Source organism: Dicentrarchus labrax, unplaced genomic scaffold (genome assembly GCF_905237075.1).
Source record: "Dicentrarchus labrax unplaced genomic scaffold, dlabrax2021, whole genome shotgun sequence".
Classification (NCBI taxonomy): Eukaryota; Metazoa; Chordata; class Actinopteri; family Moronidae; genus Dicentrarchus; species Dicentrarchus labrax.
The window spans coordinates 5,818,535-5,841,313 of NW_026136722.1; the positions used below are offsets into that span (position 1 = coordinate 5,818,535).

General features: G+C 42.2%; 4 protein-coding genes across 19 annotated transcripts in view; 2 read left to right on the forward strand and 2 right to left on the reverse strand.

Moving 5' to 3' along the window:
* cacna1aa (calcium channel, voltage-dependent, P/Q type, alpha 1A subunit, a) overlaps positions 1–4,502 on the reverse strand; it is an 82,069-nt gene extending 77,567 nt beyond the window's left edge. For 9 of the 14 annotated variants that reach the window (XM_051386749.1, XM_051386746.1, XM_051386745.1 and 6 more), the window contains exon 1: positions 2,329–4,499. In XM_051386749.1, coding sequence (XP_051242709.1) covers positions 2,329–2,654 — 326 coding nt within the window. In that variant the 5' untranslated portion in view covers positions 2,655–4,499. Of the gene's footprint in view, positions 1–2,328 lie in introns of all 14 variants that reach the window. The other 5 variants (XM_051386751.1, XM_051386750.1, XM_051386744.1 and 2 more) reach the window with 4 other exon arrangements.
* A 6,076-nt stretch (positions 4,503–10,578) lies between these two features.
* alkbh7 (alkB homolog 7) lies at positions 10,579–13,164 on the forward strand. Its single transcript, XM_051386757.1, has 4 exons — positions 10,579–10,959; positions 12,129–12,302; positions 12,430–12,554; positions 12,804–13,164. The coding sequence occupies exons 1-4, from the start codon at positions 10,687–10,689 to the stop codon at positions 12,922–12,924; spliced, it is 693 nt and encodes a 230-aa protein (XP_051242717.1). The 5' UTR covers positions 10,579–10,686; the 3' UTR covers positions 12,925–13,164.
* Positions 13,165–13,422: 258 nt separating this feature from the next.
* Positions 13,423–16,843, forward strand: LOC127355711 (GDP-L-fucose synthase). The gene is made up of 11 exons (XM_051386756.1): positions 13,423–13,626; positions 13,800–13,981; positions 14,363–14,477; positions 14,618–14,746; positions 14,953–15,026; positions 15,376–15,509; positions 15,622–15,686; positions 15,853–15,919; positions 16,029–16,108; positions 16,220–16,319; positions 16,558–16,843. Exons 2-11 carry the CDS (start codon positions 13,824–13,826, stop codon positions 16,611–16,613), a joined length of 978 nt encoding a protein of 325 aa, XP_051242716.1. The 5' UTR covers positions 13,423–13,626; positions 13,800–13,823; the 3' UTR covers positions 16,614–16,843.
* Positions 16,844–16,988: 145 nt separating this feature from the next.
* gtf2f1 (general transcription factor IIF, polypeptide 1) lies at positions 16,989–22,359 on the reverse strand. Of its 3 annotated transcripts, none has more exons than XM_051386752.1 (14): positions 22,214–22,359; positions 21,694–21,764; positions 21,361–21,407; positions 20,854–20,926; positions 20,470–20,663; positions 20,030–20,200; positions 19,734–19,939; positions 19,281–19,431; positions 19,107–19,165; positions 18,707–18,838; positions 18,523–18,593; positions 18,025–18,166; positions 17,706–17,844; positions 16,989–17,567 (listed from the first exon to the last, which is right to left on the reverse strand). In XM_051386752.1, exons 2-14 carry the CDS (start codon positions 21,703–21,705, stop codon positions 17,363–17,365), a joined length of 1,602 nt encoding a protein of 533 aa, XP_051242712.1. In that variant the 5' UTR covers positions 21,706–21,764; positions 22,214–22,359; the 3' UTR covers positions 16,989–17,362. The 3 variants fall into 3 exon arrangements, with proteins under 3 accessions (XP_051242712.1, XP_051242713.1, XP_051242715.1); XM_051386753.1 differs by having other exon boundaries at positions 22,206–22,287; XM_051386755.1 differs by lacking the exon at positions 22,214–22,359 and adding an exon at positions 22,044–22,174.
* Positions 22,360–22,779: the final 420 nt, after the last annotated feature.

The window sequence follows — 22,779 nt, forward strand, 5'->3', positions numbered from 1 at the left end:
AAATTAACTAATAGCCTACAGTTCTACACCTATAGCTATTTAAAGATTAGGTTGTCCTAAGAATTTTGATCAATCCTTTCTTAACTCATTCCTTTCACAGCTTCGGACAATGCAACACACATTTTATGTTTACAATTACTGTAAGCTCCATTTATGGTACTTCAGCCCCTGGCAAATATACAGATGGAAAAGCATTTTCTGTAATGGGAAAAAAATATTGTGCACTTTACTTAAAGATGTTTAAATTAAAGCTATCTGGGATCAGCTGCATGACAGTTTGTGCAGTGAGTCATACTCATTTTTTCACAGCAGATTTCTTTCCATAGTAGGAAAAGAACAGGTGTTAGTAATAACATAAACAACGGTTCCGTGCTATTCATCTGTCCTAGTAAGTAATCAGTGTGCCAATGTGCCAGCATGAACATTACCAGGACCCTGAAACTAATGCAGCTGAATAGAAATCTGTGCTTTACTGTGACGTGTTAGAATTCCTTCTGTATATAAAAACGGTCTATTCAAATTCACAGGAAAGTCTTTTGTTGAACTTTAACTTAACAGGGTCCAGCTTTAGTCACTTTAAAAAGTTTTTTTTAAAGGCCAGTCAAAGGAAAGACAATAGTTCCCTGTGCATATCCTACTGCCTTAAATGCTGGATGCCCTGGATCAAATCACGGGGAGACATTCCGCCATTGGGCCCTTTTTTCTTGCCTGTATTGCTATTCATTCTCCATTTTGTTATTAGCACAGTAAAGGTTGAATTCAGTGCAGCAATTATTTCTGACTCAACCATCAGATAGTTTCGACATTCTGATTAAAGTAGAAACACTATTTAAGCAAGAAATGCATCCTGACTAATAACCGAAATGACACATTTGAAGACATTGTACAAAAGTTTCATAGAAAATAAAACTACTACTTTATAAAAAAAAGTTTTAGAGTTATTAAATTGCTGTGTCGTATTCTGAATATCAAATCTATGACTGTACAACATCAGATTTCCTGCACTGGCTCGCTCTCTCTCACTCACACACATTTCTGTCATTTAGATGTTGAATAGACATGATTCAGAAGCACTATAAGTAGCTACTGCATTTCACAAGAGCAGCCCAATTAGTGTGTGTAGTTATGTCACGGCTCAAGCATCAGCATGGATCAATACAATCATTACTCCAATTTCCCCTCTTGTCATTAACACTCACACAGAAACTTACTTCCACATTTGCATGCATTCACACAGACATACACAAATTCTGCAAATGAAAATACTGAATATGAAATATTTCTCCCCAGAATGGTGCAATATGTGCTAGTTTCATGAAAGATGAAAATGCAGGGAAATGCTGAAAATTTAACACTGTCACACTTAGCGGTGGGTAGTACTACACACACAAACACACACACACACACACACACACACACACACACACACACAGTTTGAAATGGTGGCACATTCATTCAGTGACACCTGCATCTTGTGTGATTAAGAGGAAGCTCAAAAATGGGGGAGAAAAATTTAATTCTTTGTAAATGCAGAAGTTGATGTCCTACTATACTCACACCTACAGTACATACCTGCTATCTTTGTCGCTCTCGCCCCTCTCTCACTCACACACACACACACACACACACACACACACACACACACTCACACACACACACACACACACACACCATATCTAGAAAGACACCTGCATCATGCTGATATGGGAGCGTGTGTGTGCATCACTGCAAGGATAAACACACACACACACACACACACACACACACACACACACACACACACATTGTAGCTGCTTATTTTCATTTCTCACTTGGTCTCTCCCACCTTTCCTCCCCTCCCCCCTCTTTCTCTTGTCTCTCTAAACCCGCGCGAGGCGCTGGGCCTATACTGCACATGCTGACATCAGCAACCAGCAGCGCCCCCTAGAACACCCCCCACACACACTCAACCCCTCCAACCACTAACACACACAGGAAGCATATATCAAGCAAGTCCCACGCGACTGTGACATGAAATTACAAACAAATGTGATTGATGGTGATCAACAGCCTCATAAAAGGGGCCTGTGGTCCATGCCCCCTCCTCTTAATTAACTATAAATTACACGGCCAGCATTTCCCCTGTCACCTCCTGTGGCCTATAGGTTGATACATCTGCTTGTTACACTTTTGTCATTAGGACTCAATTTAAAGACTTTAACTAGTGGAATGAGGAAAAAGGGTGAACCGTTCAATCAGACCTAGGTCTGCACATTAGGCCTACCTGATCCTCGGGTAAGGCCTACAGTAGCACCTTTCACTCACTGTACACTGCCAGGTAAAGGATATGGCCATTCGGTGATCTTTTTGGCGTATTTTCTGACGAAGTTATCCTCACTGAAAATGAACAGCGAGCGGTTGACAGTGAAACAGTTCTGGCGCACGGGGATGGGGTTATAGAGGGCCATAGTCCGGGCTCTCTGCGCCATAGACTGCTTGTACACTCTCTGGCCCCCGGGGCCTCCGGGTGGACCGTGGCCGTGGCCGTGGCCATGCCCGTGACCGTGACCGTGTCCGTGGGGTCCTCCTTGCCTGCTACCACCGCGGCCGCCCGGGCCCCCTCCGCCGGGCCCCCCGCCATACCTGGCCGGTACCTCATCTCCGAACCGCGCCATTCTCTGGACACCGAAAGCCAATCTTCACGAAGCAGCGGAGAAGGAGACCAATGCTCAGCTGTGCAGCCACACAACATTACATCCCATCCGGATCGGAACGTCTCATATGCACAACGGGTTGTCTTGAAGGCTTACGCTGAACACCTGCACCCGGCGAGCAATTATATGCTGCTTTTAGCAGACGAGGACGCCCATGTACTACCGTCTCTTCTCTGTGCGTCTCTGCCACCGGCCAATTGTGGGTGTGAGGAAATTAAACGTGTGGTCGGTTGGCTGACTGGTTGCACTGTAGGGTAGTGCTGTGGGGTGTCTCAGTCTTAGTCGGTTCTTTTGTCCGTATAAAGCAGGCTTCGCCCCCAACATGAAATCATGGGGAGACTGTAGCGGGTTAACATGAATGTTTCATGTTCTCCATGGTTCATGCCTGTATCAGAGCGCACGACAGCCTCCTGCACCTCTCTGGAAGATTTATTTCTTTACTCTCATGACAGCATGTAATGACAATCTAAACGCCTCTAATGTCACACAGGCCTCAATAAATCAGATTGTCGAAAATAAATAAGAAAATGATTAACAGCCCATAGCTACGGCCGTCAGCGGCGTTCAACTTGGCATTTTGGAAACGGTCGCGTTTCCGAAGACTTAAAAGGCATAGAAAAGGGAAAAGCTACTATTATTTATTTATTTTTGAAACATCCGCAATGTTTGGCACAGTGTGTGGCAATAATGTGGCTCCCGCCACCTTACAGTTGTTTCACCAGTGCGCTCTGACAAGCCTTGAGACCAGGAAAATTGTGACATTTGTTATTAAAGCATTTCATTTCAGAGTGCACAATCTCGAGCAGGAAGGAGAGAGAAAAATACCGTTTTCCTTTGAAATGTCGGTGTCATTGTTGTCGAGCGCTGTGGATGAAATAATTTTCTCAAACGAATTCACTAGCATCCTCCCTCGCTGAAACCATCATCTTCTCTCCGTCACCTGCGCGACCATCCAGAAGCTGAGCAAAGGGACACACGGACGGCGTCGTCAAAGACAAGGGTACGACGGCCGCTTCTCCGCCGTCTTACACCCTCTCATGATCTTGGTTTGGCTGTTCCGAGGTGCAGCAGTGCCGAGAAAGTCCCTCACCATCCCCGCCCCGAAAAGTCTACCTTCGTCTGCACTGATAAGCCCAAATGTCCTGGCAGAGCGTCCTTCCTCTCTCTCTCATTGGAGTATGGGTAGAGCGTTCCTCACGGCCTCCTCTCTCTTCGTCCAGCGGCCCCAAGGGGAGGAGGAGGAGGAGGAGGAGGAGGAGGAGAGGGACGGACTGACGGACGGAGGGATGGATGGATGGATGGATCGGTGAATGGAAGGAGAGACAGATGAAAGGGAGGGGACCGGTTGTTCCTTTGGAATTTCAGGCCGTAGTATGCCTGTACACTAAATAAATCGCACCGCGCGCTGAACCGTTGCCTTTCACACTGTTTGTGTGAACTATAACGAGAGCCTGCTCGGTTCCGCAGCCGCAGCACATGACGCACGCAGCTCGTCCAACTTCCAGACGTAGGTATGTCACGGACAGAGGCTTCGTCTATCGCCTGTTTATTCTAAGGCGCTTCTGGCTCGAGCCCAGTTGGACTGGACCTCTAAAAAAAAAAAAAAACGTCCAACTCCTCATCAGTTTCTATTAATGCGTAAAACAGCCTGTTTGCTTATGAGGTGACACCTGCAGCTGTTTCTCATTTCCTCCCATTTTGTATAAGTGTGTATTTCACAAAGACCCAAGTATGCTTATTTTAGCCATATGCGCGCGCGTGTGTGTGTGTGTGCGTATGTGGTGGAGAGACGGGGTGTTGGCATCATGCAGCTCGTGCGAAGATACAGCTGCAACCCAAGCTGACAATGACTGCGCGTGAGTGGAGCAAAACGCGCGTCAAAGTGCGCGCGCGAGCGCGAGTCTGTGAGTGTTTGTTAGGGAAGGTGGAGGGGGGGGGGAGGCTATTCTTAGCAACAGACATTTGGAAATTAATGGACGAAGAGAGCTCTTTCCTCCCTCCCTCCCCCAAACCGAGTCGAGGATCCTCTCCTCTCCTCTCCTCCTCCTCGAGGCTTCTCTCATAGCTCCACCAAAACACTGGTCCCTCTTCAAGGTGCGACCATAAGCTTTGCGCTAAAGCCCACAAAGATTTTCAATGACATAACGCATCGCAAACAAGGGCAACGTGGATGGACAATGCCGAGAAAAAAAAAAAAAAGTGCAGTCTCTTGATGTGATAACATTTCTAATACACCAATGGAAATTTCCAAAGCTCTCTTCTTTACAATGAAACATTTCAGCCTTTCAATTTCAAAACTGAAATCTCAAAAGGTGCAGTTTCGACCTGACTTCCGACTGATTTTCCATCTTTGACTGTATTGGAATTTTCTGGACAGTGGAGAAAGATGGGTAAGGGTGGTCTCATATTCAATCAATGTCATGAATCACTCATAACCACACCGTAAGCAAAGTACTGGTGCCACGTTTCGTTGAGGAGAGGAAGGCTGCAGCCCACAACATCACAGGACAACATTATCTTAATCTATTATGTGACCTAATTGATTGACTCCAGAAATAGCCGCCTCGGCTCTGTGAATGGGAAATGCTCGTCCATATACAGATTTAAGGGTGACCGGGAGAATTAATTCACCTCTCCAAGAGATTGAATCAGGAGTGAAACCTTGCACGTAAGGACGCCCATCGATACCGGCACGATCTTAAACGTCTATCTGATATGCCAGAAAGGGATCGTTTTGCTTTGTGTCCACTTAAGCAGGGCTTCCGGCCGTGAGGGCGAGAATGACCCCACCGCAAGGGCATGCAGGAACACTAATTTGAATCCTGATCAACCAAAGAGAGCGAGGATAGATAGATAGATAGATAGATAGATAGATAGATAGATAGATAGATAGATAGATAGATAGATAGATAGATAGATAGATAGATCCTGAGTGAATCCAAAGTATAGGACTGGTGCCACATTAACACCCTAATACAATTATGTGCAGCTGACAGCATGGGAAAGTTCTGCACTGCTAACCTTAAGCGCACCAGTTAAGGACCATGGACAGCAGCACCACACTAGCAAGTACAAATCAAGTCAGCTCAACAAAATCAGCACTAATCCCTTTCCATAGTGAACATGTCAGGACCACGGACAGCACCTCAACAATACAGCTTCTGTATGATACAAGTATCAAAACTGACTGACATGGAGCAGGGGGTTTAAATTATCTGGGGGGTTTAAGGAATGACTCCCTATCATGCAACTTGTCATCTGCACACAGTTAACCGGATGAGAGATGTCACCTCACCTAAAGTGGTATACCACCAAGCCCCACCTTGATTCCTGTGGTTTCCTGTGGCCTCTCAAAAGCATCAAGCCTGTTGTATCCAGTTGCTGTTGTGACTATAGGCACTCCCGACCACACACTGATGCTAAAATGTAAAATTTTTACTACCAGGAAAGCAAAATATACAACTCTAAGGCCTGCTGCGGCTACTGGGGTGACAGGAGTGTGTGTGTTACTATGAAGGATAAACAAAGGTTTGTTACAAATACTGCATGTAGATTAGGATAGCAACACCTAACAATATCATACATGGTTTACTCTTTTGCTCGTTAATGTTTTAGGTTTAAACGATGTTGCACTTGTTACAATGAGTGTGTTAAAATGCCAAGAGGCAGCCGGATCTCATCCCAGAAAAAGCAAATAAACTAAAAGCAATACTTGATACAGCGAGCAAATATAAAAATGCATTTAATTCTTGCTTAAAAATGTAGTCCAGTTTTATAGGCTGTTATATCATGTGTATGTGTGTGTTCACAAATGTGTGTGTTTACACTTGGGTGTGATGATCTGTGAAATTATCTATTGCCCTTCAGAGCTGGAGCCTTTGAGGAGCAGCGGCCTTCTGTCCAAACCTGTTATTCTACACAGGCAGCACAAGAAGCACTGAAGAGCAACAGCTCTAAGGCCACCCATGCATAAAACATTGTTACCTCACAAGAACACATACACCATCTCTATAAAAGAGATAGAGATACATGATAAACTCTGCGTATTTACAGCATATTTGACTGAGGAAAATAATGTGACATGATATGCTATTTTTGTTCTACAGCGTCTTTGGGAGGGAGTGTAAATTCTAGCTTGCATTTGACAAGGAGTGAACATCACTGAACATTTTCTTTAAGACAGGAGTATATATAGGAATGTATAAATGACTCACACTTGAGAATACAAGTTCCTTATGGGTTCAAGCTGATAATTAATGACATTATGGCGTTGAATCCATCAAGTTGCATGTCTCTACTCTCGACTACTATGCTCTTCGTAATATAATTTAAAAATCTAATATGGCAATGCTCATGCTTTTCATTTGGAATGTATTGCAGGCTATTGGTATATTTTATTTATATGTGTGATTAACTTCAGGTAATGTTTTACATTCTGTTTGGGTGGTGAAAGCTATGAAGAAGCAGTATAATGACTGCCACATCCTCTAAAATAAATGTTTTGATGACTCTAGTCAAAAGTGGACAAATGAACGATCCTAATAGGACTGAAAATTATTTGTTACCACCCTATAAGCTTAGTCTTGGATACGCCGATACATTGCAAATTTAAATAAATCACACAACATGGTGGAAGCATGGTCTCCACCCTGCGTTTCTAACATGATTATTAACCATTCATTGCACCTCTGGAGTTTAAAAGTATCGAGATTGTTCTTTGTTGTTTTTTTTTTTTCTCTGTCAGATGTTCAAATAGTGGGTAGCTGTGAGGCTGGTGCTCTGAGGCAAGGGCCTAAAAAGGAGTGTCGTGACTCAATGATTCATAAGGCTGAATAATTCAATGGCTGGATGCATGTAGAGCACTCCGCCCCTGCTGAACCCGGTCCTCCACAGACCCAATGCAGACTTACATGTAAACCTCTGCAAGACTGGTTCACATCATGAACTATAAATTTTGCTTAACAAAAAACGCTAATGCTATATTATAGTATGTGTCAAAATGATATTTTGCTGTTGTCATACTACACATTTTTACAATTCCAAAATGAAAAGTATGGTAAGTGAAGATTTCAGTGTCCAGCCATAGGAAATTGGGTCAGAGTCAGTGTAACGGTTGGTGCAAAAACACTACACCAAAACTGACACAAGCTTTAAGGGATAATAGGATAGCATAATGAATGATAATGGTGTGTTTAAGTATGTTATCAAGAAAGGGAGATTCTGTAGTGATGGCTTCAGCTTCTTGAGACCCCTTGAGGTAGACTGGTTGACAGGACAGACACACAGAGAGAGGTATGCAGACTCGCAGCTACAACAACAACCCCAATGCCCCAATGCTGTCTCCCTCTCTGTGTGTCCTTATATCCACTTCACTGTGTGAGCTTCTCTTAAGTAGAGAAACTCTACTGATTTATAGCATTTCACTCCTATAGGGTTGTTGAGGCAATTTGCCAGGTTTTAATAGTAAATAGTAAAATCGATGGAGTTCCCCTTTAAGTTTGTTTCATCTCCCACTTCTTCCCTCTCCCTTACAAATAAATTCTTATTCTTTATGTTAAAACTAAGATATAGCCTCCGTGCCCTCACAGCTGCGGAGGTATTTGTACCTCTCCTAAGTGCTACAATAACAACCACTCTGTCCCACTTCATTTATTTTTCATGATTTTATGATGCATAAAAATCTTTAGATTATCCTATGACATTCTGGCGTCTCGGTGCTTATCATTGTGAAGTAATGGCAGGCGGGTTCTACACACGTATATGCTACCAAACTGACCACTGCCAAGTATTTTTCTGCTTATTTTTAGTTTAATTGCATGATTCAACAGAAGGCATAATGATGCCTCCAGGACAAGCTGACCGATGATAATGCAGTGAATCGGAGAAGCTTTAAATGAGTGCACCAACTGGGAATTAGAATATGAACCCAAACCCATCATGGCTGGATGAATGTAACGCTGGGGGCAGCAACATGGCATCCAACAATGAAATGTGCATCACATCAGTGTGTGTGTGTGTGTGTGTGTGTGTGTGTGTGTGTGTTGCAGGAGGAGGAGGGGGTTGGATTAGGTTTATTGTGGATGCTCACTGACCGAGACCAACAGCCGTCTCACAGAAGGAGCACTAATAGTCCTTGTATATATGCAATGGATGTGTTACATGTATAGGTTCATGCTCACATGTATAGGTTCATGCTCACATGAATCAGAAGCAACATTTGTGTATGTGTGCGTAAGTATGGTGGCTAGACCGAAGTGCAATACACAAAAATACACTCACATAAGAAGTTTTCAGCCTGCTGGAATATGCACAATGCATTTTTAAACATCCAGAATTATTAACCTAGGCATAAGTAGGGTAACACAGCTGGTCCTGCACAAGCGAAATCTTCTTCCTCCATCTGTTTCTCAACCTTCTCCTGGCTCCCTGACAGTTTTTAGATCTTATCTATCTGATACAGAATTTAAACTTCAGTTTTAAGCTTCACAGATTTCCTGCAAGGGTAAAAGAGATGCCTCACTTTCCTTGGATACCGCCACTTCACTAATGTAGGGTTCGCCAGGAAACAAAGCAAAAGCGGGAGCAGTAGAGAGAAGGTGGTAACCTGCCTTTAGTGGTAAATAGGCCAATGTTTTTTTTTCTGGGGGAATCTCTAGTGACGATGAAGTCATCACTTTATCTGCTCTCAGGACTCTCTTTTCTCTCTTATTTTTCATACTTCATTTCTTTTTCAAACCTTAAAATATTCTAAAGCTCTCTCAGCTTTCACTGTGTGGGCTCATAAGGACCAATAAATAAAGAACATTGTATTTTTTGCTGTATTTATTAATTTCATTCTGAATTTATTGGTTTCTATTTTTTTCCCCAATAATTTATGTGCAGATTTATCTTCCTAATAAAAAACAACAACATTTAAATATAAATATTCCCCTATTACCCCCTTTTTCCCCTTTTACCATCATTAGTTTTTGTATTTCTTCCTTGTCTGATTATTTTATGTTATTAATCTGAACAAAATCCACTCGAACATCCCCTGCACCATAAAATGTTTTCCTATAACTGATAAAACTGCAACAAAATGTTAGTGTTTTACATTTACACCCTTGGCAGGGCACAAATGAGAAACATCACTTTCTGTCTGAATGTTTTACTTTAAAAGTTTTCACCAGATGTTGGCAGCTGGAGTGGGCAATGGACCCGAGTATAATCATTAGTGTTCACTGCCCTCCAGTGGTCACGGTGAAGAACTGCAACATCTGCATTCACTCTCTTCTTATTGCCTCTCTTCCCTCTGTGTTCATACTCCAAAGCTATGCTTGCGCATCATTTTGTGTCATACTGTGAACTTGCACATCCCACTGAACAATATTTGCACATTCTTGAAAACTTTACAGCTCTTCATTCATTTATTTAAATAATAGTCATATTTATTTATATTATATATATTTATATTTGTATATATAAAAATATATATATATATTTATATTGTCTCTATTTTATCTGTATTTATATTGTTCTAAGTTTATTGTCATGCACCAATATACCAAGGGAAATTCCTTTTATGTGAAGACCTACTCAGCAATACAACCGATTCTGAAGTTAACAAGAGTATACAAGGGGCTTCATAAAAAAATATTGAAATATATTAATATATAAGATAAAATATAGCCTAAAAGGATAAATCTATAAACTCAATACAAAATACTAAATTTTATTTCAGACAAATTATTATTTATTTTGTATACATTTTAGATATGTTTTTATATATTTCCTACTCAACTTAACATGCACATTACTTCAAACACGTTTTTAAAAAGTGTCAAAAGTTTTAGCTCCTTTACGTAATTGATGCGTCTTACCGCCGGTAAACTACGCCCCCCACAATGCATTGCTCTTCCAACATGGCGTCCCGCGTAGCCGCTTGACTCCTGTCAACAAGAGCAGGGTAAACGGACTGTGTAGCGAGGTTGACAACAGTATTAGAGACAGGAGGATGAAACAGTTGCTGTCGGTATTAAAGCGAGTCCAGAGAGCAGCTGTTAGCAGCAGCCACCGCCGCCGCCTGAGCTCCTGTGCCCGCAGCGGCCTCTCTCCCTGCGGCGATCACGCTCTGATCGTCGGGTCAAGCCGGGAGCTGGTGCAGAGACTGGGCTCACAGGTGGAGGTGAGGACGGGCTTCATCACTGAGGAGGAGGAAGGGGCTCTTCTGAGAGAGCTGGAGCCAGGCCTGAAGAAAAAACGCTACGAATTCGACCACTGGGACGATGTAAGTCCGGTTCATGAGTACATGGTCGATAGTTATTATAACACACACGTTAACGCATGTTAACATATAAAAATGTTGCATTTAAAACATAACATAACAATAAAAACCTGTTTCAGATTTTACGATGAGTTAAGCCCAATCACTAATGGCTAGGATGTTGGAACTTGGACTTGTTAAAAAGCCAATTTTGCGCACTTAATTCTGCGCCATTTCACTCCTGTCAGTACTATTCGTCATACTCTCTGCCCAGATCATGTGATGATGTTTTCCCTGTTTCCCGGTATAGGTTTTGGTTAGTTTTAATGGAAATCTCGTTTCAAGAGTGTCCTGTCCAAGATAGGTAGCAATAACAATTTGTTACAAACAACATATCTTTATTAATTATATATTATATAATAATTAATATTAAGCAACAATGCAACATTGCATGCAATAAATTAACACATTTACATATCTGAAGGTCTCAAGGTGACATAGCTACAGTCCAACCACAGACTGTGGAGCCATTTCTGAACATCATTTCACAAACCCATTTCTGAGCCAATAGTTACATCCAAACAAAGTTGCACATTCTTGACAAACTTAAATCGTCCATGAAGGCAGCTTGTTAAAATGCTGGCCCTTAAATAAATAGTACATTGGAAGTAGAAGTCACTTACAGCGCTGAAGTATTGGAAGTGTTTGGAGCCCCCCCTGAGGTCAGCTGAGAAAAAACAAAACTGTTTACAAATCTGTGCACATGGTTTAGAAACTGTTCTCTCCAATTCATAACCCAACCCACGGATTTGTATACTGCACCCACAGGCACACTGGGCTGGTAGCCAGCAGCAATAGGTCTATATGGCTTTTGGCCAGAAGATATCACTATACAATAAGAAACAAGCTGTAGTCATCTATCGATCATCATTCACTACCCACATACATTTTATATCAGTATTTCCCATCATAACAATTCATTTGAAATAACTTACAATACCACTTCCTCTACATCATGTGTAAATAAAGAATAAGCTTATGAATCTGAGAGCACAGTTAAAAGTTATAAAGTTATAAACCGAGACAACAGATTTACATATGCCTCTTCTTTTCTCAGCTGACCCCAGGGGCCTCTGTAGAGGTCACAGCGATGCCGACGTTATTTGTTCTGTGTTCACTTTCTCCACATGTAGGCTATTCACGGGTACCGAGAGACTGAGCGTGTGACGTGGGGAGTGGCGTGTGAGGAGGTCCTGAGTCGTGTCCGATCTGTAGCGTTTCCTGAGGGTGGTCCACTCCTCGGGCCTGTACACGTTCTAGATCTGGACAAGACTGGCTACATCAAGCCGCACATTGACAGCGTCAAGGTGGGTTCTCAGATAAGAAACAGTCACACAGATGACAATATGCTCGACAAGCGGCGTAAACCTTTGGAAATGCCTTTGTTTTGTGAGCTGTGCTGTTATCCCAGCTGTGCTCTTACTGTCATTCCAGTTCTGTGGTAGCACCATTGCTGGGTTGAACCTTCTGTCAGACAGTATCATGCGCTTGGTGAAGGAGGACGCCGCCAACGAATGGCTGGACCTGCTGCTGCCCCGCCGCTCCCTCTACATACTGAGGTTCAGCATATACTGCAATTAGCTCAAACAAGATATTTGAATATGAAGTATTTGAGTTCTGTATTTACTACACATGGCTGTTTTACCCAGGAAAACTGCAGCTCTACTACAGGATGACTAGCAGTCAAAGGCAAAGACAGACATTTCCTCAAGGGAGTGTGCTGCAGTCTGTGTCATAACTCTGCTGGATACCTAACAACAAAAGGGTGCTGTCACATGTGTCATCCTGTTCTCTTCACACCCCTATAGGGACCAGGCCAGATTCAACTTCACTCACGAGATCCTGAAAGATGAGGAGTCTGTGTTCAACGGACAGAGGGTTCCTCGGTTGCGTCGTATCTCCGTCATCTGTCGGAACCTTCCAGGCTAACAACCACATCAGCTGTTTTTGGTTAATATATTGTTATAATACAAATCCACAGGGTAGCGTCCAGGACATTTATTGTAGTTGAGACACTCAACTATACATATATGTATACTGTGCTATTGATAAATATCGATTGGGTTGTACTTAAATGATCTGTTTGTCTGTGTCCATATTTTCAAGGAACACAATCAACTGAATGAGCCCATTATTATGAGTCTGATTTAAATAAACCTTCCACTGCAACTGCACCGTCTTGGCTGTAATCAGTTACCACTCACTGCTGGAAAGGATGTCCGCTTTAAAGGTTTAAAATACTTGTTTATACATATTTTGGTTCAACATTAAAAGCAGGTGGCAAGGGAAGGGATTCTGAGTCATGTTTACTGTATATGTATTACCAACACTTTTCCTTTATTTACTAATCCACATATATTAATGTTTACTTTTATAAAAATTCAGTTTAAAATACATAATTACCAGTAGATGGTAGCAGCTAATCTTCTCCCTGAATCGAGGGGCAGACACATGTTGTAGGAGGAGTCACAAACTACCTCATGCGCCTAAACTCAAGAGGGAACAAGCCGAAACAATACCAAGTATACAAAAGTACCTGTTTAACCGGACAGCCTACAGGTATGCAAACCCAGATAAGACAAACAAATTTCCTGGTGATGTCCACACTCACTTCAGCCCTCTAAGACACAGGTAAGGAGCATGAAGGCATATGAAAGAGTGTCCTTGTTTATGGCAATATGATAGAGAACATGAATGTAATATACTTATGTTGATTAGATTGATGTTTTTATAGTAATGTAATGAGGAATATATATATTTGAATCCTGAAACCTCTTTGCTGTGTAATGTCCTCTCTGTCACAGAGACAGCCAGCACAAATATAAAAGATGGGGTCAGAGATCAAAGCAGGGGGGCCAATGCGTGTCCTGGTGACTGGTGGGTCTGGGCTGGTGGGCAAAGCCATTGAGCATGTGGTGCAACAGGAAGCCGGGAAACTGGAGGGAGAGGAATGGATCTTCCTCTCTTCTAAGGACGGTGATCTTGTGTAAGTCGCTTCAAGCCTACTCTTCTGCCTTGGCGTGCCTGCAAACAAATTTGTCTATAATTGATGAGTTCCAACACTGACGCACCAGAGTTAGGGATTTGATTTTCAGAAATAATAACAACTATCTATCTGTAGATATATCTATATCTATATAGTTTATGTCTTCCTGGTTTGCTTTATGCCATTAACTTTTAAATCTATTACGGCAAAGTCAAACTAATTGTGTGGCCCCTGTACTCAAGCTAGGCTACTGTATTGTAATGTACACTGAGGAAGTTGTGACTGATTCACGTTTCCTATTTAGTTTTACTTAGCGAGAACAAGAATTCAAACAGTCTCTTTTGTCAACTGTAAACAAATGTGGTGTTAAAACGTGAACAGAGATGTCGGGCAGACCAGGGCTGTGTTCGAGAAGCACCGTCCCACTCACGTCATCCACCTCGCTGCAAAAGTCGGAGGACTCTTTCTGCACATGAAGGAGAACCTGCATTTTTTGGTGAGATAATGCTGCCACACAGTACATTCATGATCGGCCAACAGCTGTTGAACAAACTATTTTAAACCTACTGTAAAAGTGGCGTCTATGGAGGATATCTACTGTGACGACCAGTCAGTGACAGTCTGACACTTTCACAGAGGGACAACATCAAAATCAATGACAATGTGCTACAAACAGCCCACGAGATGGGTGTCACCAAGGTCGTGTCTTGCCTGTCCAGTTGTATCTTCCCTGACAAAACCACATACCCCATCGATGAGACCATGGTAAGCTTTGTTTGTTTGTTTTGAAGCTTAATTTCAATGACAAAGTTATCTGGCATTGAATGGCTCAGATTTTCAAGATGGGCAATCCCTATGATCAATTCTCTCAATTAGACACCAACCCCAGGCACTAATAATTAGGGTACAATGTCGCTACAGAGCCATTAGAGCAGCGCTTTAACTTTACTGTAATTCCCTTACTCCCATAGATACACAACGGACCACCTCATGACTCCAATTTTGGATACTCGCATGCAAAAAGGATGATTGATGTTCAGAACAGGTAAGCAGCTGTGTAGTGCAAACATGGGTGTGTCTGACATGCACCCTCAACAAAGGGCTATGGGGGCAGCACATGGTCAGGTAAGTAGTTCCTTTTCAGCTCTTTGTAGCTTTTATTTAACCTGTGGCTGCGCCTTTATGCCCAAATACAATCCACCGCTCTGGGACTGTGAAAAACATCCATGATTCATTGTCATGCGTTGAGCCAGGTGGACCATTAGTCTCTTTTAGACCAGTTTAATTTCTGAATCGCATAAAGAAAAATGGCCTCCATAAACAAACAAATATGAATATTCATCTGTGTTCCAGTGACTCTTATCGCCTGTGTGTGCAACCTGTGTGTTTGACAGGGCATACTTCCAGCAGTATGGTCATCGCTACACAGCGGTCATCCCGACCAACGTGTTTGGCCCCTACGACAACTTCAACATAGAAAATGGTCACGTGCTGTCAGCACTCATTAACAAGACCTACAAAGCCAAAAGTGATTTAACTCAGACACACTAATCCATCTCGATAACACACGCAGTGAATAACACATACAGCACAGACAATTATCAGGTATTAGAGTCAATGTTCTTGTTTCTCTTTCACAGAGGACGGAACTCCTGTGATTGTATGCGGCTCTGGAGCTCCTAGGAGACAGTTCATCTATTCTTTGGTATGCTATCTGCATGCTGTAACCTGTTGTGTAAATCTATATATTGTACTTGTAGTGGATAGGTATGGGTCACATGTATCTGTGACTGTATTAAATACAGTAAGTATAACAAATTGTACATTACAAAGCCTACATTTACTAACTCTCATTATGTGTTTATTCTCAGGACTTGGGCCGTCTAATCATCTGGGCCCTGAGAGAATATAAGGAAATTGACCCCATTATCCTCTCTGGTGAGTAAAGTGCTGTGTTGACTTCTGGGAATCTTTGTGATTGTGTGATACACTGAAGAAAAAAACTGTATATGTACAGTTCATTCATTGACTGTTGATTTACTTTCAGTGGGTGAAGAGGACGAGGTCTCAATCAAAGAGGCTGTGGAGATGATAGCAAACGCTCTGGACTTCAAAGGCGAAATACATGTATCCTTTCTTTTCCCAATGATCACAACCCCCTGATGTTAACTGAAATTATACTAAGCTGCATGTAGCCTGTTAAGCTCAAAATCATCTCCCCTTGACTCCTAACATCAGTTTGACACCACCCTGTCTGACGGCCAGATGAGGAAGACAGCAAGCAATGCCAAGCTAAGACGCTACCTCCCCAACTTCACCTACACACCCCTTAAAGAAGGTTAGAGTTCACTGTACTCTACAGCTTAATGTCACAAAGCATGTTCTGTTTATGACAATATAAGAACTTCTGTACTGCAAGTGATGGCTTTTTTAAAGTGCGATACAGTAACAAAAAGCCTCTGTGAAAGAAAAGTCTGTGCTCCTCGATATACAAATGAGAACTTTGAATTACATTTTGCATGCAGTCTCAGCTTAGTGCAGGTGATTTGATTTTTTTTTTTCTCCTGTCCTTCTAGCTATAAAGATGACCTGTGACTGGTTTGTGGCCAACTATGACATTGCCCGGACATGAAGCAACCAAACACTGAGCTGATAATGAACAATATTCTGGGGTACTGGTGTCAAGGAGGTTGTTATCACTGTGCAATACTGGTTTATTAAGTACCTCATTAAACTTTACTGTACGTATCCTCTAGTATATTCAAAGCTGTTATTATAGGGGTCATTCTAGCTACACTTTTCTTTAATATCTAATGAAACTGTTGAATGATTTAGAAAGTAAAATAAAGAAGAAAATATTTATTTTCTCCTTCTATTCTCTTTATTAATTTCTTTTTATGTATTAAAAAAAAGCACATTTCCATACGCTAGTGTTGTTATTATTAACAAGAGAACCCCACACAATTAACAAACTGTATATGACAGAGAGAAGAGCCTTACACTGCAGCAGATTTGAAATTTTATTAGAAAAGTGTCTAACTAAGAAAAACATGTTAGACTTTTCCCCCCCCCCAATTTATCAAGTTCTTACACAAGTTTTTCACTCAGCATTAACAAGGTTTCTGTTATGTGAGATTTCAGACTATGAAAAACAAATTCAAGATGCTTAACAAAATACATTTTGATAAATGCCACGCGGGAAAGACAGTTTCAACCTCTCATCCTGTGGCATGTCACAACATAATCCGTTTTGAAACAGACACAAAACCTCTCTTCCAGGGGTCAGGCTTTTTACTGAAAAACCAAAATCCCCAAAATGTTCACCTGACAAGTTTCATTTTGAGCTCCTCCGTCTCATCTCCATCCCTTTGCTTCCTTCTGTTATTCGGTGAGGTAGAAGTGCATTTTGTCGTTCACGTTCTTGCGCTCTGGGTTGAGGCGCTTCAGGATCTGTGCCAGCACGTTGACAGTCTGCTCACTGCTCAAACCTGTGCGCTTCGTCTGGAACTTCTTCAGCAGGTCTTTGGTGGTCATCGGTTTACGTATCAGGTACCGCCGTACAGCTTCCTCTGTTAGCTGCACATCACTGGGTAGGAGATGAATAGAGGAGACAGATTAAATGTTTGTGTTTTGATGTCAACTGTGATATTTTTACAGTTTCACAGTAATCTTGGAATAAATAGAATAAATTTCTTAGTGGCAAAAAGGAAGTCTGGTAAAGTACCTTGAGCTAGGAGTGGATTTGCCTGATGGGGGTTGAGGCGTGCTCTTCCCAGAAGGAGCAGGGCTCTGGCTGTTGGGCTCCATCTTCAGCCTTTTGGCAGCTGGTGAGTCAGTGACAGGGCCCTGAGGCTGCCTCTTTCCTGTGGGAAAAAAGAAAGATTTAGTTGATGCGGAACCAAAAAATAAAAATAAAAAATTGGAGAGACCTCAAGTTTCAGCTGCAGGACACTTAAATTAACAAACGACTCAAAACGTCTGATTTGTTTCATTACAACTTGGCATGGGTGTGTGTATCTGTGGTGGGATGTATGAGCCCCCACCTTGCTCTAGCTTGCTGGCAGCAGCACGGAGTGTATTGGAGGTGGAGGCGGAGTCTATGGATGGCGTCCCCGGGCGACTGCCTGTCCTGGAGCTGCCTGCAGAGCCACGCCCACCTCCGCGTTTAGGAGGCGTACGCTTTTTCTGAGAGATGGACGGAAAGAGACATTTGATGAGAACAGAAAAAAGAAAAAAACGCTTCAAAAATGAAAACACTGAACCATGCACACATTCACATTAAAGCAGCTGCAGTAAGTAACCTATGCCAGTAAACTACAACTACAAGAGAATTTGCTGCACAGTAACTAAAAATAGTTGTGATAGAGCCCCATTATTGACTCTTAATAATAGTATGTGATAACTATTAATCAAGTGGAAAGTTATGACTAAAAAAACAAATGGTAACACTTAAAATCTACATTTATGAGCAAGAATTGGCTAAAAAATCCAAAAATATCCATTTATTCAGACACACACACACACACACACACACTAATCACCATGAACAGAGCAGAGGCCGTCTCTCCATCGATGTCACTGTCATCTGAGCTGTCCGACTCTCCGCTGCTGTCTGTGACACACAAATCAACAAAAAATGAAACAGGACGGCGTATCTTATAACGCTGCTTGTGTTTGGGTATGCATTTTGTTCAAAATCGGCTTTTGTCTCCACAACGTATGCACCTTTTTTCTTCTTCTTTTCCACTTGGACTGGGGTTTTCTTTCCTTCCTCTTCTTCCTCCTCCTCTTTTGTTTCCTCCTCATTTTGCTTCTCCTCCTCGCTCTCTTCCTCACTCTCAGATGCCTCGTCAATCCCTATAAAAAGGACGGATAGGAGGGAAAACCAACACCAAGAAATACAGATCATTCATTCAATAAAGCCAATAAATCAAAAACAATGAAATAAATGTCTGCTGACTCAAAAAATGACTTACATTCAACACGCCAGTCAAATTATTACTAGCCTGGTGGTCACGCTCTACCTTTTATGACATGCATTATATATGCATAAAATCAGCAGTGTCTGGTCTTTTCTATATTTAGTAATTCATGGATGCAGTAATGCAACTGCAGATGGTCTGACCTTTAGGGTGGTCCTCGCCTTTGCTGAGTTTTCCCTTCCCTTCTGGCTCTTCGTCTGAGCTGTTTTTGGAAAAAAAATTACATAGCAATAAAAAGAAGACACAACCAACAAAACAAAACATACACGATAGTGTCCATAAAGAGTCTGTGTGTGCAACAATACAATGGATCTGACCTGCTATCATCTGACATGTAATCCACCTCTAGACCCTCGTAGTCGCCGTCATCGCTGTCCTCCAAGGCCTCTTCGTTGCTCTTTCTCTTCTTCTTCTTCTTTCCTTTTCCCTTCCCTGTGTCTTTCTTTGCCTTTGTCTTGCTCTCTCCATCTGTCCAATAAAGAGGTTGCATGGTGACATGATGTGGCCGTGAGGTTTATGTCATAATAACAAGGTTTCTGCAGGTATCAAGAGGTTACATTTAAGACTTCTTTAGACCTTTATAAGACTGCAATGGAGACCTATTCTACAGCCATATTGGTATGCAAGACATTTTTTTTTGTTCACAGCATGATCAATACAAGTGTTTCCCAAAAATAGATTTAAAATTTGAGACGTTTTGATTTTGAATTTATTAGGACCCTGCGGACACCCCTGTGCTCTTCAGTCTCATCCTGCATCTCTGTCCTTACCATCCCCCATACTGCTGTCACTGTCATCGCTGCTCATCTCCAGATCATCTTCCAGGTCGTGAATGCGCAGGTCGCCCCCTCTGCCACCACCCTTCTTTTTCTTCTTCCCTGACTTCTCGCCCTCGTCATCGTCGTCCTCACCACGTTCCTGCTCCCGGAAGCGTCTCTGAAGCATGATGCTGAAGTGATTCACCACCTTGTTTCTCCTGTGAAAGCAGGGGAACATCTGGTATATTAAGTGTTCGACACACCTGCACCACCAACAACCATCCCTCCTCGTTCTTCTTATCTCTCACCTGCCCCATTCCTCCTCAGCCTCCTCGGCGGTCAGAGTTCGGTGCTTGGCCAGCGGGGTGAAGTTGTACCAGCCGTGGACAGGGAAGGCCTCAAAAGCTCCATCGGGACACTGTGTGAAGATGTAGTAGGATGCATTTTCTGTAACACCGCCCTTCTTTTGACCTTTGAACCTGGAACAAACATGTACACAGACAGAGATTGGAAACAGAAGGTATCAGGTCAAAATAAAATACACTTTTTATCTTTCTTGCTTAAAATTCTCTACAGTAACTCACTGAGAGATTTGTGTAAATAACGACTTGTATACAAAAACATGTCAGTCTCAGTTACACCATAACAATGTTTGCGTTCCCTCCACGCACAAACAGGTTCAAAAAGAGATTGAGTGTTTGTGAAAATGAGAGTGAATCAGAGCATAAAGAAGTCTCGCCTTCCCCACCTCTTGCCGGCCTTGCCGTTGACCTTGAGGATCCAGGGCTGGTCCTCCACTTTGAACTCACGTGTCACAATACCAAACTTCTTCCGCCGCGCTTCCTCACGCTGTTTTTTGCCAAACTCACTGCCAGCTGCGCCTTCCTGCATCTCCTCCTCGCCATATATGCGCCGAGCACTCATATCTCTTTCCATACGAGCCTGGGGAGATGTTAAAAAATTTAAAACTGAGTAATGGTTGTAATGAAGGCTAACTATATTCTATATTCTCTGATTTATCTCCGTGTTCTTCTTAGGGTAATCGCACTGCTTGTTATTGCTCTCTCAGTACTGACTGTGTGCCCTACCAAGCGGCAGCTGTCATGTGAAGACAAACTGACATGAAGCCCACCTGTGTCCAGGTTGAACAGTTGACTCTGTCTCCTGAATTGAAAGCCATAATGTTGTACTTTTTGCTGGTATTTCTATGGGACAGAGAAACAGAAAGGGTCATGGGAATAGTTACCGGATCATAACTAACTTACTGCAGAAAAACAACTTCATTAACATTAACACTGTAAGTATAAACAGTACAAACAATTCATCACGTAGTCCAAGAAATCTATTAATATTTGCAAAGGGAGATTTAACCAACAGCACCAGGATACAACAAAGGCTGGTACGTATACACAGAATCAAAACCTGTCCTACAATGAAATCCTACAATGATCACTTCCTTTAACAAAGCCTTGTAAACACAGAAATACACAACATCCCTGCACAGAAACAACCATACATGGAATCCGTCTAGTTTTTCTATTTCTATTACACCACAAAGTGGGGACAAGGCTTGCCCAGACACTTTAGTGTGGAGATTTTATTATGGTGGGTATATTTATTTCCAGTCCATGTTACTTACTTGGGGACTCGCACGGTGTATTCTGTGGCTGAGGAACTGCTGCTCCCCTGTGACACAAACACATTGATACAGTTTCTTTTAGAGGGCTTTGTCTCAGCACTTTTCCCAGGTCACTTGAAAGACATGCAGCAGCAAACAGCCCCCGGCCTCTTTTAAACCCCATCACAGTACCGTATAGTGTGATGGGCTGATGTCAGTAATACAATAATGCCATCTACATGACATGTGAAGGTTAGCTTATCATAAGTTTACAATAGTGCAAAAGCACAAGACTTGACTTCATTCACAGGGATACTAACTTAGATTTTGTATTTCTGTGGAGTGAAAACTTACCAGTGAAGTCATGGTTGGTCGTCTCTCCGGATTTACTCACCACATCAACAGGTTCAAGCTAGTTGCGTAGACTATTAAAAAAGAAGACGTGCGTTAACAATAAGCTTTTATAAACCAGGATGAATGTGAATCAACGGCAAAGTGGACCGGAGTGTTGATGTAACGTTAGCTAAACAGAAATCCCATTAAATTAGCTTGTGTTGACAGATAACACTGATTTCCTGTGACCATACGGGCTAACTAGCGTTAAAGTAATAATAAAATAGTGTGGAAACCCAATATAAAAACTGATAATGTCTTCCACAGAGTGGTACTTTGTCCAAAGATGTTTGCACCGTTAATGTTAGCACCTCATGCTAATATAGACAGCAGCAAGCCGTCGCCGTTGGTAACGGTTACTAGGACAATGCAGCTCCGCACTCAAAGGTACAATACAAGATGTGCACACATACAGAAATGTATTGCAATAAGACATTTAACAGAAACATTTTGTATTTGTAACACATCCTCACGTATTTACCGGTGCGCGTACTCCCACCGGTTTGTTCCGTTAATTTATTCAGCCGACAGGAACCTTAGACTAGAGGATATTGGTTCCCAGCAGCTCGGTCCGTCCCCCTCTCTTTGTTGAACTCGTGGTTGGCTCGGGTTGGTCCTGTTTTCGAGCCAGCTTCGCAGTGCCCACGGCAACATAGCATAGGTAATTGTGACCACTAGAGCAAGGAACATGCCCATTTCATAATTTGTCTTATTTCGTCAATGTTTGCTTCAGTCTGGTGACTGTAATTTGAAAGTATTCACCGGAAGTGTTCACCACCAGTTTACGTGTTGATGATTGCAACGATGCCATCCGGTGGTCAAAATGCGTAACTACATCTATGTTATGTTTAAAAAATCCAAATGAAAGTTATAACTTAAGTATTAATGTGTAAATGTTTCGAGCTTGATGCAAGTGGCGTAAAGTTGTAGTTTCTTAATATGACCACTAGAGGACAGTGTACTCTACTGTGATTATAATTATATCACCAAATCAAGTTTATTTTCACTGAAAACCACTTTTCGGTTTTGCATGCCCTTTGAATTAAA

Excerpts from the sequence above, each read along its gene's own strand:
- alkbh7 (XM_051386757.1), top strand. The coding sequence starts at position 10,687 with ATGAAACAGTTGCTGTCGGTATTAAAGCGAGTCCAGAGAGCAGCTGTT. Across the intron at positions 10,960-12,128 it reads AATTCGACCACTGGGACGAT|GCTATTCACGGGTACCGAGA; the intron begins GTAAGTCCGGTT and ends CTCCACATGTAG. Across the intron at positions 12,303-12,429 it reads CGCACATTGACAGCGTCAAG|TTCTGTGGTAGCACCATTGC; the intron begins GTGGGTTCTCAG and ends CTGTCATTCCAG.
- LOC127355711 (XM_051386756.1), top strand. The coding sequence starts at position 13,824 with ATGGGGTCAGAGATCAAAGCAGGGGGGCCAATGCGTGTCCTGGTGACT. Across the intron at positions 14,478-14,617 it reads AGGAGAACCTGCATTTTTTG|AGGGACAACATCAAAATCAA; the intron begins GTGAGATAATGC and ends ACACTTTCACAG. Across the intron at positions 15,027-15,375 it reads ATGATTGATGTTCAGAACAG|GGCATACTTCCAGCAGTATG; the intron begins GTAAGCAGCTGT and ends TGTGTTTGACAG.
- gtf2f1 (XM_051386752.1), bottom strand. Across the intron at positions 20,201-20,469 it reads AACGGCAAGGCCGGCAAGAG|GTTCAAAGGTCAAAAGAAGG; the intron begins GTGGGGAAGGCG and ends TGTTTGTTCCAG. Across the intron at positions 17,845-18,024 it reads TGCCAGCAAGCTAGAGCAAG|GAAAGAGGCAGCCTCAGGGC; the intron begins GTGGGGGCTCAT and ends TTTTTCCCACAG.